General features: G+C 53.4%; 1 protein-coding gene across 12 annotated transcripts in view; it reads left to right on the forward strand.

The window, feature by feature from the left end:
- The window catches only part of MARK2 (microtubule affinity regulating kinase 2), a 98,371-nt gene that overhangs the window by 72,112 nt on the left and 2,471 nt on the right, over positions 1-23,788 (forward strand). For 6 of the 12 annotated variants that reach the window (XM_081340434.1, XM_081340443.1, XM_081340439.1 and 3 more), the window contains exons 8-18: positions 1,734-1,970; positions 2,882-3,001; positions 6,567-6,666; positions 6,924-7,036; positions 8,968-9,103; positions 11,001-11,179; positions 11,604-11,701; positions 14,208-14,366; positions 15,966-16,217; positions 18,618-18,644; positions 23,161-23,205. In XM_081340434.1, the coding sequence (XP_081196560.1) occupies positions 1,734-1,970; positions 2,882-3,001; positions 6,567-6,666; positions 6,924-7,036; positions 8,968-9,103; positions 11,001-11,179; positions 11,604-11,701; positions 14,208-14,366; positions 15,966-16,217; positions 18,618-18,644; positions 23,161-23,205 (1,466 nt within the window). The remainder of the gene's footprint in view (positions 1-1,733; positions 1,971-2,881; positions 3,002-6,566; positions 6,667-6,923; positions 7,037-8,967; positions 9,104-11,000; positions 11,180-11,603; positions 11,702-14,207; positions 14,367-15,965; positions 16,218-18,617; positions 18,645-23,160; positions 23,206-23,788) is intronic. The other 6 variants (XM_081340440.1, XM_081340435.1, XM_081340445.1 and 3 more) reach the window with 6 other exon arrangements.

The following is a 23,788-nucleotide window of genomic DNA, read 5'->3' on the forward strand; positions in this document are numbered from 1 at the left end:
GCTTGCTGACATTGTTCCCTGCAGGTTGTCCTCGACTTAATGACCCCAGCTGAGCCCACCGTTTACGTCGCCGAGGGAGACCCCTGCCAAGCGGGTTTTGCCCCACTTAATAATAATAATAATAATAATAATAATTTAATTTCTATACCGCCCTTCTCCCGAAGGACTCAGGGCGGTGTACAGGACAATAAATACAGTAAAAATACAATATAAAAAAGTTAAGAAAGCATTACATGATGTAGCCCAATTACAATAAAATTGATAAAATTAATATTAAAATACCCCAAACCCGTCAGACCAGGCCGGCTTGTTCAAATAAATAAGTTTTTAGGTCACGGCGGAAGGAGCGAAGGTCAGGAGCCATCTGGAGCTCAACCGGTAAACGGTTCCAAAGGTCTGGCGCACCCACAGAGAACGCCCTCCCCCTGGGGGTCACCAGTCGACACTCTTGACGGCTTTTCTCGCCACTGTTGGGAAGCGAATCCCTGCAGCTGTTAAAAGTTAGGCACCCGGTTGTGAATTGAGCTCGGCTGCTTAGAAGGTCGCAAAAGGGGGAATCGATCGCCTGCGAGGGTCGTAACTACGAATCAGCGGCCCAGCCTTTTGAATGTTGACTGTGTGACCGCGGGGAAGCTGCAAGGGTCGCCAAGGATGAAAAACAGCCCTACCTCGTGTCGTTTAGTGCCGTTGTAACTTTGAACGGTCGCCAAATGAACGGTCGTAAGTCGAGGATTCCTTCTCTCTGCCGCTGGTTTGGGCATTGCTTTGGCAACCGGCCCCAGTTTGCAGGCATAAACGAAAAGCACGTGAATTGCGAAGGGCGAGATTCACGCCAAAATTCTGTGACCCAGAATAATAACAACAACACAGGCAGTCCTTTGACTTACGACGGCAGTTGGAAGCAGAACTTTCATTGCAAAGCGAGGCCGTTGTTGCCATTTCCCCCACCGTTGTTTAAAGCGCATCGTCGCAGTTGTTTCAGCGAGTCCAGCTTCCCCCATTGATTTTGCTTGTCAGAAACTGGCTTGTCAGGCCACGCATGGTGATCTCGTGGACGCCGGGGTGCTGCCGTTGTCGTAAACACACCCAGTGCCGAGTTCCTGAATTTTGACCGCGGTTGTAAATGTGAGGAGCCAGAGTCTCCCCCTTATTTCACTGCCACGGTAACTTCAAAGAGACAACTTCAATTAGCGTTGTAAGTTGAGGACTACCTTTAACGGTAAAAAAAAAGAAAAACTTGCAGCGCTTCTTAAAGACAAGCGGGACTGAGAGTCAGGATAGAGCCGGAAGGGACCTTGGAGGTCATCTAGTCCAACCCCCTGCTCAGGCGGGAAACCCTATTGTACCCTTTCAGACAAATGGCTGTCCGGTCTCTTCTTAAAAAACCTCCAGCGACGGAGCATCCACAGCTTCTGTATGCTTGTGAAACCTGGGGGAAAAATTGCAGATCGCCTATCATTGGGCAGGCCAGTCTCGCCCTCTTCGCTTCATTACCCCCCCGCCGCCAGCTGGACCCCAAAGTTGCTGTGGTTCCTGATTCTCTCCCCCCCCAAAAAAAAAAAATCAAAGCCTCGCCTCTTTGATCTAACCTCAACTTTCCCACCTTGGATTTAATCTGCAGTGACTCCCAGCCCAAAACTCAGAGTCCTCCTTGTGGATCGGCCCCTTATAAATATCTTTTTTTTCCCCCACCTTTCTCCCCCTCTCCCTTCTCCCCCCCCCGCCCCCCGCAGGCAGAAAATCTGCTCTTAGATGCCGACATGAACATCAAGATTGCAGACTTTGGTTTCAGCAACGAGTTCACGTTCGGCAACAAGCTTGACACGTTCTGCGGGAGCCCCCCGTACGCCGCTCCCGAATTGTTCCAGGGCAAGAAGTACGACGGGCCCGAAGTGGACGTCTGGAGCCTCGGGGTCATCCTCTACACACTGGTCAGCGGCTCCCTGCCCTTCGATGGGCAGAACCTCAAGGTAAAGCTGTCCACCACACCACCCCCATCAACCGCTCAGTGAACCCGTTTGGATTTTAACACCACCTGGAACGGTTCGCCCTTCTCCTCCCACGCAAACTGTATTTTTTATTTTATTTTTTTAAATTTGATTTTGACTTGATTTCTCTACATCCTCCCCTCTCGGCCAAACAATTCCAGGAGGCTGGCAGTTCAGAAAAAAAATAAGATTGCAAATTAAAACCTTTTAAAACAGCGATGGCGAAGCTTTTAGAGGCCGAGGGCCCAAACCACAACCCCAGAGCCCACTTATTTATCGCAAAGTGCCAGGGCTGCAGAAGCATTGTGGTGCCCTCAGGGGGAGCGTGGGGGCATGGCTGCGGTTGTCACGGAGGTGGTCATGCTCACCTCGAAGTTGCTCATGGTGGGGGGGGAACGCCTGTGGGGGCCGGGCAGGGTCGGGAGAGATCCAGGGGGTCTCTGGTGGGTGGGGTGGTGGGCAGAAGGCCCAGCGTAGATGGGGGGAGGCACGCAACCCTAGCTATGACTAGGGGGCCATGGCGTCGATGGGGATCCGGCTTTCTCCACTCAGGGTGGCCTTTGGCTTGCTGGGTGTGGGCGTGCTCTGCCACCTCTGCTTGGGCTTGCCAGCCGGCTGCTTCTTCTCCTTTGTGCTGGAGTGGCGAACCTATGGCACACGTGCCAGAGGTGGCACTTTGGGCACACGCGCCGCTGCTGGCAGCAGCAGCGCAGATGCCCAAAGTGCCACCTCTGGCACGCATGCCATACTGTTTGCCACTACTGTTTTAAAACGTTTCAAGAGGAGGCTTCTAGTTCTCTTGAAGGAGAAGCGCGGGTGCGCCCGCAGGGGGTTCCTCTTCGGCTTAAAGTTGACGTTGTGTCTTCCCCGTCGCGCCTTCTCCCCCTTTCCAGGAGCTGCGAGAACGGGTTTTGAGGGGGAAGTATCGTATCCCCTTCTACATGTCCACGGACTGCGAGAACCTGCTGAAAAAATTCCTTATCCTGAATCCTAGCAAGAGAGGCACTTTAGAGGTGAGCAAAGGGAAATTGGCCACAAGGAAATGGGAATAAAATTAAATCAGAGTCAGTTTGGATCACTTGACCGTGGGGAATGCTGCAACGTGCGTCCAAAACGGTCCTAGGTCACCTTTTTCCCCCCAGTCCCGTCGTGACTTTGGATGGTCACTAAATGAACTGTCGTAAGTCGAGGACTGCCTGTACTTTGGGGGTGGGGGAGCCACGGACTAGGTCGGCTGTCTTGTACAAACCTGACCAGTAGGTGGTGTTCACACAACAGGCGTGACCAGGTCACTGGGTGGTGGTGTTACCCTCGGCTAATCTTTCTGGGACTTCCGAGTGTGTGTGTGTCTGTGTGTGTTTGTGTGTCCTATGAAGTCAGCCTGTTTGGTTGAACCGTGTGTTGTGTGAACGCAGACAGTGAGTTAAATGCCGTAAAACCCTTGTGTGTGGACCCCTCCTGGGTTGTTTTTGTTTTTATCCTAAAAGTGAGCAGTTCCCAGGCTGAATGCCAATTTTGGGCAGCCACGTGGAACGGCACGGCCAAAATCCCTCAACAAATGTCCAGATTGTGTCATGGCCCAAGGCTTGACCGTTCCTCGCCTGCCCGCTGTTCTCGAGAGATTGCGGTGTTGCAGCTAAGCGAAGTTGGTTTGGGAGAAGCGCAGGATTAATCCAGCAATGATAGTAATAAAGTTGGCAGGGACCTTGAAGGTCATCTAGTCCAACCCCCTGCCCAGGCAGGAAACCCCATATACCATTTCAGACCAGTGGCTGTCCAGTCTCCTCTTCTTCTCTTTTAATCTTGAGCATTCACCACTGTTGCCATGGCCTTTAATGGGCTCCTCTCTGCAAAAATCTCTCCTCTCCTCTCCTTCCACCTATATGACGGTTTCAGGGTCTCCCGGGATCACGTGATCCCCTCTGGGGACCTTCCAAGGATCAAAAGTCAGTGGGGGAAGACGCCTGCAGTGATTCGCTTAACGACGGCGGCGAGAAGGCTGGTGCAGCTGGGCAAAACTCACTTTGACCGCCATCTCACTTAGCAACATAAATGTCGGGCCCCGTTGGCGGTCGTAAGTCGAGGGCCGCCTGTCCTGGCACAGAGTCCTGAGCCGGAAGCCAAGAGCTCCCCAATCGCCGGATTGCTCGCTCGTTGCACCGGGACGCGTCGATCTTTGCACAGCGGGTTGCTAATCACAAGTCCATCGTGATCTTGCAAAATTTTATAATTAGCGGTTGACAAACAGACGCCGGCTTCTCCCTTTGTTGCAGGAGCGATCAATCACCGCTGTGAATAGCTGCTGATTTCGGGATCAGAATAGGCGTTTTCACACTTCCAAAAAGACGGAAAATGGAGGGGGGGGGAGGCGGTTAATTCAGCATATGTCTTCGGAGAAAGCAACAGGAACCCTGGCTCGCTCGCTCGCTCGCTCACTCATGTTCTTGCTCTGATCCAGCCTTTTGCGGATAGATTTTGCTCCGTGGCTCCGTTTTTCTTTTTTTCTTTTTTGCCTTTTTAAAAGAACTCTGGAGAGCATCGTTTTTAAAAACATGGTGATTGGAAATAACACAGAGGTCCAGCTGTTGTGGTTGATGGACAATAGCTTGTTGTTAATCCTGGGCAAACGTAGCCAGTTAACTGAACAGCGTAACAGAATAACAGTGTTGGAAGGGACCTTGGAGGTCTTCTAGTCCAACCCCCTGCTCAGGCAGGAAACCCTATACCATTTCAGACAAATTGCTGTCCAGTCTCTTCTTAAAAACTTCCAGTGTTGGAGCATTCACCGCTTCAAGAGGCAGGTAGTTCCACTGATTAATTGTTCTCCCTGTTAGGGAATTTCTCCTTAATTCCAGGTTGCTTCTCTCCTTGATTAGTTTCCATCCGTTGCTTCTTGTCCTGCCTTCGGGCGCTTTGGAGAACAGTTTGACCCCCTTTTCTTCGGGGAAGCCCCTTAAATTTTGGAACTCAGCTGTCATGTCCCCCCTCTCCCCCGGTCCTTCTCTTCGTTAAACTAGACATCCCCAATTCTTCATATATTTTAGCCTCCAGTCCCCCGATCATCTTGGTTGCTCTTCTCTGCGCTCTTTCTAGAGTCTCGACATCTTTTTTTTAACATGCTGGCGACCGAAATTGTTTTAGCCTGGTTTCTTCTGGCTTAGCCTAGTAGTGTGTTAAACAGCCACGGTGGTTGTTTTTTTTTTTTTTTTTAGGGAGCGTCTCCATTTTCGGCGCGTCTTTGCCTTGCAAACCCGTTCCTTATTGTTGGTAATGGGACGTTATTATTTATTTTTAAACCCTGTCCTTGCTGGTTCGGGCGAAGGCCCCGTTCCTTTCTCTGTCGTCCACCGCCCTCTTTTGTGTCTGGCTCGAAGGGCCCAAATTACCGTACCTCTCGGCGTGAAGGAGGTAATTTCCCGAGCCCCTTCGGCTGCCGCCTTAAGCTTTCCCAACAGGGAGGCTGTTTTACATCGGCGGCTTGCCGGCCACGAGAGGAATCGTTCTGCTTCTCCAGGGCCAACAGCTTTCAGGTGGATTTAAAAGTGGGAAAGAAAAAGAAGCAGCCGGCCAACCAGCTTTTCCATGGGTGGATTTAGGCAGTGGGGGGGGGGGGAAGGAAACATTACCAAAGAGGCCCCCAGTTTTCCTGGAAAATGGGAGGGAGGCTGCTGAGAAGGGGGACAGTGTCCTTGGGGCAATTGCCGTCTCTTCCCTGTTGTTATTTTGTGGTCCATCACACTGGAGTGGGGCTTGTTGAGAGGAGGAGGAGGAGGAGGAGGAGGAGGAGGAGGAAGTACTGTGGCATCTTTGGTGCTCTCTGAGCTTGCTTGCTTCAGAGAAACTGGACAGCCATGTCTGGAGTAGTATCAGATCTGCCGCTTGAGGAGTGGAAGACCTTCAAGATCCCTCCCAACTCGTTTGTTCTGTTCCCTTCTTTTGATTCCTTCAGCCGGGTTTGTTTGTTTATTTATTTATTTATTTATTTTATTCGATGTATGTACCGCCCTTTTCCCGAAGGACTCGGGGCGGTTTACAGGGCAATTTTTTTTAAAAAAAATAATAATGCAATATACAGATTAAAATACAATTAAATTAATAGCCCCAAACACTTTAAAATTGAATTTAAAACCTTTAAAAACCCCTCAGTCCAGGCCCGGCCAGCTTAAATAGCCAGGTTTTTAGGTCCCGGCGAAAGGAACGGAGGTCGGGGGCCATCCGGAGTTCCACCGGCAGCTGATTCCCAAAGGGCAGACCGCCCACCGAGAATGCTCTCCCCCTGGGAATCACCCGCCGGCACTCCTTGACCGGCGGGACCCTGAGGAGGCCTTCCCTGTGGGAGCGCACAGGACGATGGGAAGTTGACGCTGGCAGCAGGTGCTCCCTAAGATAATCCGGACCCATGCCATTTATATACATTTATATACGAGCAGCTGACTTGCCTTTCAACAGAGGTTCAACTCCTCTCCCTTCCAGCGCTGATGACGTTGCCTAGTTTGGCAGTGAAACGCCTGCAAAGGAAGCCATCCTCTCGGTGTGGTTCTAATGTCTGCCTCTCCTTCCTCCTTCCCCCCCCCTCAGCAAATCATGAAAGACCGCTGGATGAATGTGGGTCACGAGGACGATGAGTTGAAGCCTTACGTGGAACCTCTGCCAGACTACAAGGACCCTCGGCGGACAGGTGCAAAAGTTAGGAAGGGCTGATGGGCTTAGAGCAGTGGGGGGGCGGGGGTGTCTTCCAACGTGGCAACTTTGAAGACTTGTGGACTTCAACTCCCAGAATTCCTCAGCCAGCCAGCTGCCAAGTTGGAAGACCCCTGGGCTAGAGGCCATCCCCATTGGAGGGCAAAGTGGGACGTTCCGCTTTCTGAGCAGCTGGGGGTGGTCTTTCCTACGAGTTGATTGTGACCCTCTCCTCCTTCTCCTTCACCCTTCCAGAACTCATGATTTCTATGGGGTACACCCGGGAAGAAATTCAAGAGTCCTTAGTCAGCCAGAAGTATAATGAAGTGATGGCGACGTACCTGCTGCTAGGTTACAAAAACTCAGAGGTGAGTGCGAGGGTGGGTGGGTGGGTGGGTGGCCAGGTGCGTTGAACTTCGGAACGGCAGCCCTGCAGGGGCGGTTTGCAGCCCTGAAGCAAGCAGGCGATTAGCCACGTGGCTTCTCTTAAGTCGGCTTTTCCGTTTACACTGAGACTCTGGAAAGAGTGCGGGGGAAGAGCAACAAAGCCGATCAGGGGACTGGAGGCTAAAACATACAAGGAACGGTTGCTGGAATTGGGTACGTCTAGTTTAACGAAGAGAAGGACCAGGAGTGCCATGATAGCAGTCTTCCGATATTTGAGGGGCTGCCCCAAAGAAGACGGGGGTCAGTCTATTCTCCGAACCGCCTGAAGGCAGGACAAGAAGCAACGGATGGAAACTAGTCAAGGAGAGAAGCAACCTGGAACTAAGGAGAAACTTCCTGACAGTAAAATTCATCAGTGGAAGGGCTTGCCTCCAAAAATTACAGGTGCTCCATCATTGGAGGGTTTTAAGAAGAGATTGGGCAACCCTTTGTCTGAAATGGGCATAGGGTCTCCTGCCTGAGCAGGGGGTTGGACTAGAAGACCTCCAAGGTCCCTCCCAGCTCTCTTATCCTGTTCATCCTGTCCACGGGAATGTCTGAGCAGAAGCTGCCACCTTGCTCTGTGCAGGTGGCAACCAGGATCCAGCCCCTGCCTCCAGACTTGGCCGCGCCCTCCCCCCACCCCTGGACTCACCGACTGCCACTCACTGTCTTAGAATTTGGCAGCTGACATGGTGAAAGGTGTGATTGACAGCTGACGCCCTGCTGAATACCAGGAGGAGCCAAGCCTGGGCCTCTTTTGGTCAGATCCCTGGAGATCCCTGGATAAGAGAACTTTGTTCTCCATTTTTCTTAGTAGCCTTCCGGTTCTCGTGCCTTTTCTCGGAAACCTTCCCTGTAGTCTGCATTTTCCACACAGCACGTTTCTCGTGTCCTTTTTGTTCCTAAGTCCTCTGACTGGGAATTTAAAAAAATAAGCCAAGCAGAACAGACCCAGGAAGGAAGGAAAGGAAGGAAGGAAGAAAGGAAGGAAGGAAGGAAGGAAGGAAGGAAGGAAGGAAGGAAGGAGAAAGGGAGGCTGGAAGGAACGAAGGAAGGAAGGAGATAGAAGGGAGGCTGGAAGGAAGGAAGGAAGGAAGGAAGGAAGGAGATAGAAGGGAGGCAGGAAGGAAGGAAGGAAGGATCTGAAAGGAAGGAAGGAAGGAAGGATCTGAAAGGGAGGAAGGAAGGAAGGATCTGAAAGGGAGGCTGGAAGGAAGGAAGGAAGGAAGGAAGGAGATAGAAGGGAGGCAGGAAGGAAGGAAGGATCTGGAAGGAAGGAAGGAAGGATCTGAAAGGGAGGCTGGAAGGAAGGAAGGAAGATGAAAGGGAGGCTGGAAGGAACGAAGGAAGGAAGGAGAAGGGAGGCTGGAAGGAAGGAGATGAAAGGGAGGCTGGAAGGAAGGAAGGAAGGTAATCTTTAATGCACCTTTTGCAAAGAATAAAAACTAAACACAAACTAGCCAAAAGTAAAAAGAAAAAGTGCAGGAAGAAAGAATGAAAAGAGACAGAAAGAAGCCTCCAGTTTCCTTTCTACCAAATACATTTACCAACGAATCTCTTTGCGGACTGTGGCTGAAAAAGACAACTCCCTCTTTCCGTTGCCCAGGTTTGTGGTGATTTTGCATCATCCAGTTGTTCTAGAACGGCCTTTTTTTTTTCCCCACGCTCCGACAGCGGCAGAGTAAACTTCCTCTTTTCCTTCCGCGAGAAGAGGAAGAAGAAGAAGAAGGAAAAAAACAAACAACCCCCTTTTTTTTTGCTTTTCTGGAGCCGGCCTCCAAGGGCTGGCCTGTCGGGTGGGGAGCAAAGGCCGCTGAGGGGGGTCCCGGAAGCCTTTTCCTGATTTCCTTTTTTTTTCCTGCTTTTCCAGCTGGACAACAACGACAGCATTACCCTGAAACCTCGCCCCCAGCCTGAGCTGGCCAACAGCACGGCCCCCTCCCCTTCGCACAAGGTGCAGCGCAGCGTCTCGGCCAACCCCAAGCAACGCCGCTTGAGTGACCAGGGTGAGCTTCCTCCTCCTCCTCCTCCTCCTCATTCTGGGCAAAGCAGGGAGGATGGGATTCCAATATTTTATTTATTTTATTTTAATTCCATTTATATCCCGCCCTTCTCCGAAGACTCAGGGCGGCTTACAAGCTTAGCAGTAGCCTTCATTCTATGTATATGCCTGCTTATTAGGGCTTTCACACACACCCCAAGCGGCATTATTACAAAGTCAGCTTAATTGCCCCCAACAATCTGGGTCCTCATTTTACCTACCTCGGAAGGATGGAAGGCAGTCAACCTTGAGCCTGGTGGGACTCGAACCTGCACTAATGGCAGGCAGCTGGTGTTACTTAAGGAGGCATTAGCCCACTGCTCCACCAAGGCTCTGTATAATAAAGGGATTTTATTTATTTCTTGACCATCCCACCTTGATCGTCCCACACTGGGAGGTTTCTAAGAAGAGACTGGACAGCCATTTGTCTGAAATGGTGTAGGTTTCCTGCCTGAGCAGGGGGTTGGATTAGATGACCTCCAAGGTCCCTTTCTTCTTCTTCTTCTTCTTCTTCTTCTTCTTCTTCTTCTTCTTCTTCTTCTTCTTCTTCTTCTTCTTCTTCTTCTTCTTATTATTATTATTATTATTATTATTATTATTATTATTATTATTATTATTATTATTATTATTATTATTATTATTATTATTATTATTATTATTATTATTATTATTATTATTATTATTATTATTATTATTATTCTTTGCCTTTCATTTTCGATGTGAGCCTATCCATTTCCACACAGTCCCAAATTTTCCTGGAAGCTTTGAAGAAGAGGCTGGACAGCCATTTGTCTGAAATGGTGTAGGTTTCCTGCCTGAGCAGGGGGTTGGACTAGATGACCTTCAAGGTCCCTTCCAACTTTATAATAATTATAATTATGTTGTTATTATAATAATAATAACAACAACAACAATTCGAGTTGACAAAGATCACTGACCATCCTCCCTTCTCTTAGCATTCCCCATGACCACCATCCGGCGGGAGAGAACGGTTGGCCCAAAATCACCCAGCCATCTTTTCCTACCTAAGAAGGGACTAGAACTCACCCCCCTCCTGGTGATTGCCCCCCCAAGTCGCCCGGCTGTTTCGTGCCTAAGGTGGGACTCACCGCATTATAGACAGCCGGCTTGGTTGTTCTGGCGAATGGGGCTGGCCAGAAACCGGAGATCGTGAGTTCTAGTGTTCTTGGGCGTGACTTGGCCAATCGGCAGGAGTCGGTGAGTTCTAGTCCCGCCTTAGGCACGATAGGGAGCTGGGTGGCTTTGGGCCAATCACCAGGAGTCAAGAGAGTTCTAGTCCCGCCTTAGGCATGAAAGGCAGCTGGGTGATTCTGGGCCAATCACCAGGAGACAGGGAGTTCTAGTCCCGCCTTAGGCGTGAAAGCCAGCTGGGTGACTTTGGTCCAGTCCCTGTCTTCCAGCCCATCCCTCCTTGCAGGGTTGTTGTGGTGCAGAAAATAGGCAGTATTTGAGTTGAGTTGACCCAATATATAAGTTTGTGTGTGTGTGTGTGTGTGTGTGTGTGTGTGTGTTTGTGTACGAACAAACAAAAAGGCATGGTAAAAAAAATATATCTTAGCAATAACATTGACTGTACTTTCATTTGCCCATTTTGAGTTTTTCATGTAAGTCCCCTGGAATCTTTTCACTGTGGCCGCCCGAAAAGTCATCATGATTCCAAATTACAGCTGGGTTACAACTTTGGGAGGATCCCGCTGTGTGTGTGTGTGTGTGTGTGTGTGTGTGTCCTTGTCCTTTCAGCTCCTAAAGAATTATCCTCGTTCCTCCCTCCTTGCATCTCTGTGACACTTACATGCTTACATTTATATTTATATCTTATCTTTGTTTCCATCTCCCCGCAGTACCCACCATCCCATCCTCCACGTCTTACTCCAAGAAAACGCAGGCGGCCAACGCCGAGAACAAGAGGCCCGAGGAGGAGAGGGAGGCCGGCCGCAGCAAGACCGGGAGCACCGTCAAAGTGCCCGCCAGCCCCCTGCCCAGCCTGGAGAGGAAAAAAAGCACCCCCATGCCCTCCACGGTCAGTGCCTGGAGGGCGCGGCTTCATGGGGGAGTCAGCCTGCCCACCCTTGAATTCCCTGCGCAGCTAGTCCTCAGCCTACGGTCCTCATGGGGTCCTGAATTTCTGCCGTAGGACGTGACGGTCGTAACCCTAACCCTAACCCACACCCCGGACCAACCTGATTTGACCACCTTTTTTCCGGCAGCTGTCAAAAGCAGCGGTCACCCAAGTGAACAACACAGCGGTCACAAAGCGAGAAAGTAGTGCCTCTTTCTGGATGTGGGGGAGGCAGCCTGCCCTCTTTCTCCCCACCCCACCCCTCCCCGTCCTGCAGAAACATTAAGAAACCGGTTGCCAGGGTCTCTCTCCCCCCCCACCACCACCACCACGGTTCTTTTGCCCCAGCGCCCCTCCCTCACTTGGCGTTTCTCCTCCTTTGCAGAACAGCGTCCTCTCGACCAGCACAAACCGGAGCCGCAATTCCCCCATGCTGGACCGGACCAGCTTGGGCCAGAATTCCATACAGAACGGCAAAGATAGGTAAGGAGGAAGAGGAGGAGGGAGGGAGGGAGGGAGCGAGCCCCTCACCCCAGAGGTTGGCCCCACCCAGGAACAAAAGTCTTTCTTTAAAGCGGGGTGGGTGGGTGATGGTGGTCTCCAACCTCAGCCACCTTTTTAAGATTGCTTAGGCTTAAGTTCAGGGGTCTTCCAACCGGGCCCTTTGATGACTTGTGGACTTCAACTCCCAGAATTCCTCAGCCAGAAGGAATCCTGGGAGTTGAAGTCCACAAGTTCTTAAAAAGTTGCCAAGGTTGAAGACCCCTGGTATAAGGAAAAGGTTCCCTCTAGTCACCCTTGAGCCTAGTGCAGGGGTCTTCCAACCGGGCCCTTTGATGACTTGTGGACTTCAACTCCGCCTGGCTGAGGAATTCTGGGAGTTGAAGTCCACAAGTCATGAAAGGGCCCGGTTGGAAGACCCCTGGATTAGGCTAATGTCAGGGGGAGGGTGTGTGACTAGGGCCACTTTAACGCGACCTGCGGACTTCCAACGCCCAGAATTCCACGCCGGCTCAGGAATTCTGGGAGTTGAAGTCCACAAGTCAAGAAGAGGCCATAGTTCCCCCATGCTGGCTCAGGAATTCTGGGAGTTGAAGTCCAGGAGTCATCAAAGAGCCAAGGTTGCCTACCCCTGGCCTATACTCTAAACCAGGGGTCTTCAAACCTGGCCCTTTAATGACTTGTGGACTTCAACTCCCACAATTCCTGAGCCAGCATGGGGGAACCTATGGCTCTTTTATGACTGGTGGACTTCAACTCCCAGAATTCCTGAGCCAGCCAGGCTGAGGAGAAAAGGAGAGGTTTCAATGCTGAGCCGTGCTGGCTCAGGAATGCTGGGAGTTGAAGTCCACGACTCATAAGCTTGTAAGCCGCCCTGAGTCTTTGGAGAAGGGCGGGATATAAATGGAATTAAAATAAAATAAAATAAAAATAAAAAGAGCCAAGCTTGCCTACGCCTGCCCTGGACTGATTGGGGGGGCGGGGGGCGGGGAGGATGAGGAAGACCCCTTCCTCTCATCTTCATTTGTTGAGAGAGGGAGGAGAGAACGGAGAGACCTCTTCCTTCTCAACCCAGCATTCCTGGCCAAGAACCCTTTTCTCACGTTCTCAGAACCCCTTTCCTTAGCTAGCAAGGAGCAGGCCTCATCTCTTTGCTTCCTTTCGACGTGCGCGCATTCGCACGCGCAGACTTCCAACGCCTGGTGTCTTTGGACCCAGCCCCCTGGCTCCTTCAGAGCCTCCAAACAAGTCATGCACCCATCCCTCATCGCCCGCGTTTCTTTCCCCCACCCCCCCACCCCGTCCCCCACCCCTCTGGAGAGCCTCCATTCGCATCCACCTCCTCCTGTTCAGTCCGGGGGGGGGGGGGCGCGTGTGTGTGCTTGACTCATATACAAATATACTGGGTTGTGTATTGTATATTTGCTTTCCCCAGAATGCCTGTGGACCTGCTGGTGGCTCTTATCTGTGGCGTGGCACGGTTGATTGAGGGGGGAGACACACACACACACACACACACACACACACAAACACACACTGTTGCCCTGTTTAGCTGATGAAGCATGGGATAGGTTGAGAAGGAGGGAAGGAAAGAAGGCTGGGAGGAAGACGAAAGGGAAGGGAAGAAAGATAGATGAAGGGAAGGGAAGGAAGACGGCAGAAGGGAAGGGAAGAAAGATGGGGGAAGGGAAGGGAAGGAAAAGGGAAGAAAGGAAGGAAGGAGGAAAGGAAGATAGAAAGAGGGCAGGGAAGGAGGGGGGGAGCGAGAGAGGCTGCAAAAAAAAAAAGAGTTAGCCTGGTGTGGTGTTTTTCAACCTCAGCAACTTCATCCGTGCCGTGGCACGCTTGATAGAGGGGAACCCCCCCACCCAGAACTCCCCCCCCCCCACTACATGCAGGTGGGAACTGAAGTTCACGCGTGTGAAATTTGCCAAGGTTGAGAAACTTCGCCCCTGGGAGACGTTAGCTGGAGGAAAGAAGGAAGACAGGCCTACAAAACGAGGGTCCCTTCGATCTCTTTCCCCCCCCCCCCGTTCTTCTGTTTTTAATAAGAATATATAAACGGCTGGGGGCAGTTGGGGGGGGCACATTGGCCCTGCGTCGTTTGCTGGCCGCTGCAACGGACTTTGAGCACCTTCCCCAGAAGAAAACCGAACATAGATCAGCTCAATAAACCTCATATAATCCCGTGAATTATGAGAGATTAAATTGGGGGGGGGGGTTTCCACCCCCCCTCTGGGCAAAGGTGCCTTTTGGGGCGGAGGAGCAGTCGGGCGTAGCCCCCAAGACCACCATCTGCAGACAGGCGGCATCATCAGATGGTCTTGGGGGGGTGGGGGCCCGCTGCAGATATCGCCCACCGGCCCGCTTCACCCCCATTTCCCCCCTCCCCCTTTTGTTCCCTTCCCCCCCCCCCCCCCCCGCTCTCCTTGGTTTGGACTTGGGCTTCTCCCTGGCTTGATTGTTTTTTTCTCCGCCTCCCCCCCAGCCTAACCACTCCGGGCTCCAGGGCCTCTACCGCCTCCGCTTCCGCCGCCGTGAGCTCCGCGCGCCCGCGACAGCACCAGAAATCCATGTCAGCCTCGGTGCACCCCTCCAAGCCCACGCTGCCCCCCACCGATAATCACTGCGAGGCCCAGCGACCTAGGCAAGTGGGCAGCGGCGTGTGCCTGGAGTCTTCCTCCCTCCCTTCCATGCTCCCTCCCTCCTTCCTTCCTTTCCTCCCTCCCTCCATCCTCCCTCCCTCCCTCCTTCCTTCCTTCCTTCCTCACTCACTCACTCCCTTCCACCTCCCTTCCTTCCTTCCTTCCTTCCTCCCCTCTCTTTCCTCCCATCACCTCCTTTCCCTCCCTCCCTCCTTCCTTCCTTCCTTTTTTCCTTCCTTCCTTCCTTCCTTCCTCACTCACTGACTCACTCACTCCCTTCTACCTCCCTCCCTTCCTCCCTCCCTTCCTTCCTTCTTTCCATCCATCCTCCCTCCCTCCCTCCTTCCTTCCTCACTCACTCCCTTCCACCTCCCTTCCTTCCTTCCTCCCCTCTCTTTCCTCCCATCACCTCCTTTCCCTCCCTCCCTCCTTCCTTCCTTCCTTTTTTCCTTCCTTCCTTCCTCACTCACTGACTCACTCACTCCCTTCTACCTCCCTCCCTCCCTTCCTTCCTTCTTTCCATCCATCCTCCCTCCCTCCCTCCTTCCTTCCTCACTCACTCACTCCCTTCCACCTCCCTTCCTTCCTTCCTCCCCTCTCCTTCCTCCCATCATCTCTCTTCTTTCCCTCCCTCCTTCCTTCCTTCCTCACTCACTCACTCCCTTCTTCCTTCCTCCCTCCCTCCCTTCTTTCCATCCATCTTCCCTCCCTCCCTCCTTCCTCACTCACTCACTCCCTTCCACCTCCCTTTTTTCCCTCCCTCCCTCCCTCCCTCCTTCCTTCCTTCCTCACTCACTGACTCACTCCCTTCTTCCTTCCTTCTTTCCATCCATCCTCCCTCCCTCCTTCCTTCCTTCCTCCCTCCCTCCCTCCCTTCCACCTCCCTTCTTTCCCTCCCTCCCTACCTGCCTTCTTTCCCTCCCTCCAGCTCTCTCCAGCTTCCTCTCAACTTGATGGTTCTGCCTCCTGGCCTGGCCCCAGAGCCGTTGACCCTCGCCCAGGGGCTGCCTAGAGGGGATTGGAGCAGAACAACTGAGAGGTTTGGGGGTTCTCTCCTGAAACCCGGAAGGGGGACCCCCCCCAAGATGTAGCCACGTTCTGGGTGCCACGCAACCTCGGGCAGAGTCCGAAGGGACCCAGAGTGCTGCTCAAGACGGGTGGGCTCCCCGTTCTCTTTCGGGGATCTCCCCTCCTTCCTTGGAAGACGGCAGCTGCGGAAGGCAGCCCTGGTTCTTTGGTGCGGCAGCCTTTCCCTGCCTGCTCTGCCGAAGGGCTGCCTTCCGCGTCTGCCCCGATGCTCGTTCCTCCTCAGGGAAAAACTGGCCCTGGATTCTCACGTCGCCTTAAGCCAGGAATCTCGCTTTGCCAAAGTCTCTCCTGAAGCGGTGGGCTTTTCCGAAGGGCGTCGAAGATCCCTCGGCACAAAGTCTGGTAGGGGGCAGCCCGGTTTCAGGGCTGCCTTCCGCCCGTCGGTGCCCTCGGACCCTTTTAAGAGGACGTGGCTTCTCCCCTTCCCCCCCCCCTTGGCAGGGCGGGGCAGAGGCCTGGAGGGTCCCTCGGCCTTGGCCTCCTCTGATGACCTTCCTCTTCCTCCCTCACAGCACGGCCCCCCAGCGGGCTCCTGTGGCCTCCCCCTCCGCCCACAACATCAGCAGCGCCCTCCCCGAGCGCACCAACTTCCCCCGAGGCATCCAGAGTCGCAGCACCTTCCACGCCGGGCAGCTCCGGCCGGTCCGGGACCAGCAGAACCTCTCCTACGGCCTGACGCCCGCCTCGCCTTCCGGCAACAGCCAAGGCCGGAGAGGAGCTTCGGGGAGCCTCTTCAGCAAGTTCACCTCCAAGTTCGTACGCAGGTGAGCCGGGGGAGGGGGGGCACCGAAGTGGGGGGAAGGCCCGGTGCATCCTGGGTGGCGTGAGGGGAGGGCAGGACAAGGGACAACCCCCCTTCCCCCCGTTTCTGTTCCCCTATTCCAGGGTTAGGCAAGCTCGGCTCTTTGATGACTCGTGGACTTCAACTCCCAGAATTCCTGGCTGGCTGAAGCAGGGTTAGGCAAGCTTGGCTCTTTGATGACTCGTGGACTTCCAACTCCCAGAATTCCTGAACCAGCCACACTGAGGGGAAAGAGAGAGGTTTCCAAGCTGAGCCATGCTGGCTGAGGAATTCTGGGAGTTGAAGTCCACCAGTCATGAAGGGGCCATATTTCCCCCATGCTGGCTGAGGAATTCTGGGAGTTGAAGTCCACCAGTCATCAAAGAGACCAGGTTGCTTACCCCTGCCCTCTTCGGTGGCTCCGACGGGTGCATGCTGGCTGATTCTTGTGTGTGTCGGACCCCCGCTGCCCTTCCCTCTCCTCCCTCCCTCCCAGAGCCCCCCACCACGATGCCCCAGCACCCACAGCCCATTGTCTGCCATCTGTCCCCAGAGTCGAATCACAGTTGCCAAGTGGGGCCAGGAATCCAAGCTGCTGTCAGCTGCTTCCATTTGGGGGTGGGGGGAATGAGCCCACCCAGCTTTCAAATGCTCCCTCCCCCCAGACCTTCAAGGGGTGGGGGCACAACCTCTCCCTTACCAAGGGGGTCTCCTGGAAGGCCAGCCAACCCCCTCCCCGAGTGGGCCTGGGATGCAAGAACAGCCAGGAGGTCTCCCCCCCACCGCCCACCACCCCAAAACAGGAGATCTTCTTCGGAGGAACTCAGCTGGAGAGCGACAAGCTATCATTCAAGATGGCTGAGCCGTAATTGCCACTGCAGAGCCCGGGAGTGGGGTGGGATGGCTCCTGAGAACTGCGGTAAGAATGATGGAGCTGGAAGGGACCTTGGAGGTCTTCTAGTCCAACCCCCGCCCCTACTCAGACAGGAGAGCCTATTTATTCCATTTAGATCAGGGGTCTTCAAACCTGGCCCTTTTATGACTCGTGGACTTCACCTCCCAGAATTCCTCAGCCAGGCACGCTGGCTGAGGAATTCTGGGAGTTGAAGTCCACAAGCATGGGTCTTCAAACTTGGCCCTTTTATGACTCGTGGACTTCAGCTCCCAGAATTCCTCAGCCAGGCACACGTTTGAAGACCCCTGATTTAGACCAACGGGTGCCCAATGCCTTTGGTTCTTCCGGGGAACTGCAGTTCGGCTTGCCCACCGCCCCAAAGCCTGCACTTCCCTCATCTCAGCCCTGCGGTGAAGTTCCTCGCCCCTCCTTAAATGTGGGGGTGGGGGGTACCCCAGCCACTTGCCACGTTGGCTAAGACAGCCCAGGGTTTCTCAACCTTGGGCGCTTTGAAGGCGGGTGGACTTCCAACTCCCAGAATTTCCCCCTGCCGCCTCTGCTGGTCCTGATCTCTGCTCTGCCCACTGGGGAATTCTGGGAGTTGAAGTCCACCCATCTCCAAAGCGCCCACGGAGGGTCGCCTAGTCAGTCTCTGCGGAAGGCCCGACATCAGTTGAAACACACCGTCCAGATCTGACTTTCGCGGGGTTTGGGGGAGTCAGCAAAACCAGCATCCAATCCCAATCCCCACCACTTTCCACCCCCTCCGGCCTTGCCGGGCAGCGGGTTTGCCAAGCAGGGCGGAGGGCAACCCAGGCTGGCAGGCCCCGATCCTTTCCGAGAGCCCAGCCGGGGCAGCCTAACAAGCCCCAAACCGCAACCTTGAGTGGGTGTCTGTGGATCTAAGAGGCTGTTTAGTAAACCTTGCTTCTTTTTCTGCGCAAGGCCCCAAGAGGGAGGGAGGGAGTTTGGGAAGGGGGGGGAGGTCACTGTGCAATCCAGCGCCTCCTGTCTCCAGCCCCCCCTTTTTTGCTGTGTGTTTTACCTTCCTTCCTCTCCCCACCCACCCCCAACCCACCCTATCCTTCTGTGGGTCTTTTTACGGGCAGCCTCCAGCCGGAGGGGGCTGTGGGGTGGGAGAGAGGAGGGGGTGACCCCAGCAGGCCTGGGTTCCCCACTCCCTCTCACCTGCCAAGAGGTGACCAGGGCTTTGGGGGGAGCCCCAGTTTTGGGCCAGAGGGAGGCTGTTCATCTTCCTGCTTTGGACGGAAGGAACGAAAAAAGGGGGAGGGGGAGGGGGGCGGCAGCTTCCCTTTCCCTAAATTCAACCCCCCCCCTCCCCCTCCAATCTGGGGAGGGAAGATGGGGACGCCGGCCTATTCCGGGACCCACGGCTTGTTCATTTCACACTTTTCACGCTTGCTCATCCACCCACCACCGTGTTTTTTTCCTCCCCCCTCCCCTTTTTTTTACCCCCTCCCCTTCTAGAAATCTGTCTTTCAGGTTTGCCAGAAGGTAGGCGTTTCATCACTCTGGAATTTGTTCTTTTTCTTCTTCCTCCTCCTCCTCCTCCTCTTCTCCTTCTTCCTCTTGTGCAACGCTCACCTCCCTCCTTGCCAGCTTCTCTCTCTCTCTCTCTCTTTCTTTCTCTCTCTCTCTCCCTCTCCCTCCCCCCCTCCCAACCTGTGGTGGCCAAGGGCAGCTGTGTGTGAACGCAGAGGGCACCCTTAAAGGGACAGTTGGGGTCTCATTAGCTCTCGGCCTGCAGGAAGGGAAGCCCACCGGAATGTGGGGAGGGGCTGTTTCCACGCTGTCCCATCTGGGTCGCCAAAACGTTGGTCTCGGCCTGGGATTGAGAAAACAACGCTGTCTCTTTAAAGGTGACCTCCATCTTTGTGGTTTGCCTTGGCTGGGCCTCTGCTCTTTCTAACCAGAATCTCTCCCCCCACACCCACACTCCTTTCCCACTCCTTCCCCCCCCCCCCGCATGGTGGCTGTTAGGAGGAGCTGGGCTCTCCCTCTGCTCTCAGGCTGGACGCTGCCTGGAAGGTGTAGGGGCAGCTTGAGGGAGGTGGCGAACGGGGAACTGCATGGCCCTCCTCGGGGATGAAAATCGAGGCGGGGGGGTGAGTGGGTTGCACCCACATGGGAAGATGCTAGCCGTGGGGTAGGTTTGCAGTGAAAGGGAGGGAAAAAGAACAAGGAGATCACAAAAGATAAATGTGTGAGAGCCAGTTTAGCCTAGTGGTTAAGGAATCAAGCAATTGTGAGTTGTAGTTCATGCCTCAGACATGAAGAACCAGCCAGGTGACTTTGGGCCAGTCTCTTTCTCTCTCCCTCTCCTTCTCTTTTCTCTTTCTCTCCCTCTCCCTCCCTCCTTCTCTGTCTCCCTCTCTCCTTTTCTCTTTCTCTCTCCGTCTCCCTCTTTTCTCTTTCTCTCTCCCTCTCCCTCCCTGTCTTTCCCCCTCCCTCTCTCTCTGTCTCCCTCTCCCTCCTTTTCTCTTTCTCTCTCCCTCCGTCTTTCCCTCTCCTTCTCTTTTCTCTTTCTCTCTCCCTCTCCCTCCCTCTCTCTCTGTCTCCCTCTCTCCTTTTCTCTTTCTCCCTTTCCCTCTGTCTCTCCCTCACACTCCCTGTCTCTCCCTCTCTTTCCCTCCCTCTCTCCTTTTCTCTTTCTCTCTCCCTCTCTCCCTCTCCTTCTCTTTTCTCTTTCTCTCTCTCTCCCTCACCCTCCCTCCCTCTCTCTCTGTCTCCCTCTCCTTTTCTCTTTCTCCCTCCCTCTCTCCCTCTCCCTCTTTTCTCTTTCTCTCTCCCTTTCCCTCCCTGTCTTTCCCCCTCCCTCTCTCCTTTTCTCTTTCTCTCTCCCTCTCTCCCTCTCCTTCTCTTTTCTCTTTCTCTCTCTCTCTCCCTCACCCTCCCTCCCTCTCTCTGTCTCCCTCTCTCCTTTTCTCTTTCTCCCTCCCTCTCTCCCTCTTTTCTCTTTCTCTCTCTCTCCCGCCCTGTCTCTCCCTCACCCTCCCTCTCTCTCTGTCTCCCTCTCTCTCTCTCCCTCTGTCTCTCCCTCACCCTCCCTGTCTCTCCCTCCCTCCCTCTCTGTCTCCCTCTCCCTCTCTCCTTTTCTCTTTTTCCCTCTCCCTCTCTCTCCCTCTGTCTCTCCGTCCTTCTCTCCCTCTCCCTCCCTCCCTCCTCTCTCTCTGCCCAAGCCACCTCACAGGGTTGTTGTTGTGAGGAAGGTAAGAGGAGGAAGGATTAGGTATGTTCACCATCTCGAGTAAACAGTCATAAAGCTGAGACTAAAAACAGAGAAATCTGGGGGAAACCTGTTTTGGGCTCTCTAGTAGGGTTAGGCTTACGGCCACAATTGAGCCCAAAATTTCTGTTGCTAAGTGAGACCTTTGTTAAGTGAGCCCCATTTTACGGCCTCACGTGCCCCTGTTGTTAAGCGAATAAATTACAGTGGCTAAATTAGTAAGCCGGTTGTTAAGTGAATCTGGCTTCCCCTTTCGACTTTGCTTGTCCGAAGGTCACAACAGGGGGTCAGCTGACCCTCCCCCCCACCCTCCCCGGGACGCTGCGACCGTCATAAATACGAGTCAGTTGCCAAGCGTTTGAATTTTGATCACCTGACTGTGGGGGATGCTGCAATGGTCGTTTAAGTGTGAACAAACGCTCCTAAGTCACTTTTTTCCAGTGCCGTTGTGACTTTGGGCGGTCACTAAAAGAGCTGTTGTAAGTCGAGGACTGCCTGTGCCGTGTGCCGTACATTAACTAGGTCTCCTGCTGTAGTTTCCGTCCGTTTCCTCTCCCAAACACGGAGGAAATTATGCCGTCCGTTTTTCAGCCCTTACGAGCAACAAGAAAAAATAAAATAAAATTGCCTGGTTTATTCAACCTTCAGCATCCGGGTCGACCTGTAAAATTGACGCAGAGACATTATTCTCTTGGGGGCAGATCTGGGGCAGAAGAGAGAATGTGTATGTGCGAATGCATCTGTGTATTCCAAAAAAAAAAGGGGGGGTGGGTTTACAAGATAGCCCTCCTCCCCTCCTCAACCTGCCTCTCTCTGCTGAGAGAAAGTGGCTGGCTGTGAGAGGACTTAAGTCATGAATTGTCCTGGCAGATAAAAGAGTCTCAAAGCTATGAGCAACTGCAAAAGCACTCTTGCGTTGTCTCGCTGTATCTTTTGCACAGGGTGTGTAATGCTTGCACATCAGAGTGCCTCCTGAAAGCGATTTGTAGGGCAGGGGTCTTCCAACTTGGCCCTTGGATGACTTGTGGACTTCAACTCCCAGAAGGCCTCAGCCAGGCACGCGTGCCTGGCTGAGGCCTTCTGGGAGTTGAAGTCCACAAGTCATCCAAGGGCCAAGTTGGAAGACCCCCCTGGATGTAGGGGGAAGGGACACATTTTCAAGGCGGATGAGGAGAAGAGTTAGGAGCATATAGCCGGCCAGAAGTGGGTCACGGTTGTCCCCCCAAAAAAGGTGCTTTTTCCAAAAGGCAACTGGATTTTCTTGATTTCCTCCCCCCCTCAGAAGTTGTTTCGCTTCTCATCCAAGAAGCTTCTTCGCTTCTTGGATGAGAAGTGAATTGTTTTCAAGGAAAAGAAAGGAAGGAAGGAAAATGGAAAGAAGGAAGAGAGGGAGGGAGCGAGGGAGGAAAGAAGGAAAAAGGAAGGAAACGAGAAGAAAGAAAAGGAAAGAAGGAAGAGAGGGAGGGAGGGAGGGAGGAAAGAAGGAAAAAGGAAGGAAACGAGAAGAAAGGAAAGAAGGAAGAGAGAGAGGGAGCGAGGGAGGAAAGAAGGAAAAAGGAAGGAAACGAGAAGAAAGAAAAGGAAAAAGAAGAGAGGGAGGGAGGAAGGAAAGAAGGAAAAAGGAAGGAAACGAGAAGAAAGAAAAGGAAAGAAAGAAGAGAGGGAGGGAGGAAGGAAAGAAGGAAAAAGGAAGGAAACGAGAAGAAAGAAAAGGAAAAAGAAGAGAGGGAGGAAGGAAAGAAGGAAAAAGGAAGGAAACGAGAAGAAAGAAAAGGAAAGAAAGAAGAGAGGGAGGGAGGAAGGAAAGAAGGAAAAAGGAAGGAAACGAGAAGAAAGAAAAGGAAAGAAAGAAGAGAGGGAGGGAGGAAGGAAAGAAGGAAAAAGGAAGGAAACGAGAAGAAAGGAAAGGAAAGAGGAAGGAAGGAAGTCCAGTTGCCTTTGGGACAACCATGATCTGGATGATGGAGAATCTCCGCAGATGGGCTCTGTGTGTGTGTGTGTCACAAAAGGGCTTCTAAAACACCAGCCTTCCAGTCAGAGGCTACTTTGAGGGCACGTTTGGATGGTGTAACTTTTTTTGTTTTGGTGAACAGCCTAATATTCCAAAACATCCCATCTCTGCAAAGCAGCCGGTCCTCAAACTTTTCCCAGCACACACACCTGGCCTCCGAGGCAGGCTGGGTCCCAGGGGAGCGTTGCCCAGAGCTGGCAGGATTAGAACCCAAAACGAAAAGAGATGAATGTGGTAGCTTCCCAGAAATGCTGTTGATTCCCTGTTCTGTCCTGCCCAGAAGAGAGACAATTCAGCAGCCCCCATCCTAGATCTTCTCTGAGGAGGGGTTGGGGGGGGGGGTATTCTCTGGGCTCTTTGGAAAGCCCACCCAGTGGGGTTCGTGGCAGACCTAGGAGTGCCCTCCTTCCGCGGCTCAGCCTGTTCCCCTGCTCCACGTAGCTCCATCTCCTCCTCTTCCTTCCTTGCTTGTCCGTGGCTTCTGTTCTCGGGGAGGGATTAGAGAAACGGTGCTTGCGCCCAGCCAAACGAAGAACCCCAGGCTGATTGCGTAGCTTCCCCCTTGGCTGATCCCAGCATGCCGAACAAGAACCCAGAGGGGGTTGCCTGCTCTGCCTGGGGCCCCGCCACCCCTTAGCCCTCCCCTCTTCCACCTTCCAGTGCCCCCCTCCCCATGGCTTGGGGGGGAAAGAAAACAAAAAAACCCGGGGGGGGGGGGCAGGAAGGGCTACCTGGAGGGTGCTGATGGCTTGTCTCCTGCTCTGTTTTTTGAGGAACCTGCATGAGCCCGAAAACAAAGACCGCGTGGAGACGCTCAGGTGAGACTCAGCCAGGGCAGGGAGGGGCTTCCCACCCGCCGTCCCCTCGGTCTGTTTCTCCAGCAGGGCCAGGCTGCTCCTTGGCACCTACCTCCATCTTCTTCGTTTCCCTGACCTCTATCTTTCTCTTCCTCTTCCTCCTCCTCTTCGCAAACCCCACTCCCTTCTAGCACTGATGATGTTACCTAGTTGGGTCATGAAACGTCTGCAAGAAAACAACCCAGCTCGGAGAGCACCAAGGATCCCACTGTCCTCCTCCTCCTCCTCCTCCTCCTCCTCCTCCTCCCCGCAAACCCTACTCCCTTCTAGCACTGATGATGTTACCTAGTTGGGTCATGAAACGTCTGCAAGAAAACAACCCAGCTCGGAGAGCACCAAGGACCCCACAGTTCCTCCTCCTCCTCCTCCTCCTCCTCCTCCCCGCAAACCCTACTCCCTTCTAGCACTGATGATGTTACCTAGTTGGGTAATGAGATGTCTGCAAGAAAACAGTCCAGGTCAGAGAGCACCAAGGACCCCACAGTTCCTCCTCCTCCTCCTCCCCGCAAACCCCACTCCCTTCTAGCACTGATGACGTTGCCTA

Source organism: Vipera berus (assembly GCF_964194415.1).
Source record: "Vipera berus genome assembly, chromosome: 16".
Taxonomy (NCBI): domain Eukaryota; kingdom Metazoa; phylum Chordata; class Lepidosauria; order Squamata; family Viperidae; genus Vipera; species Vipera berus.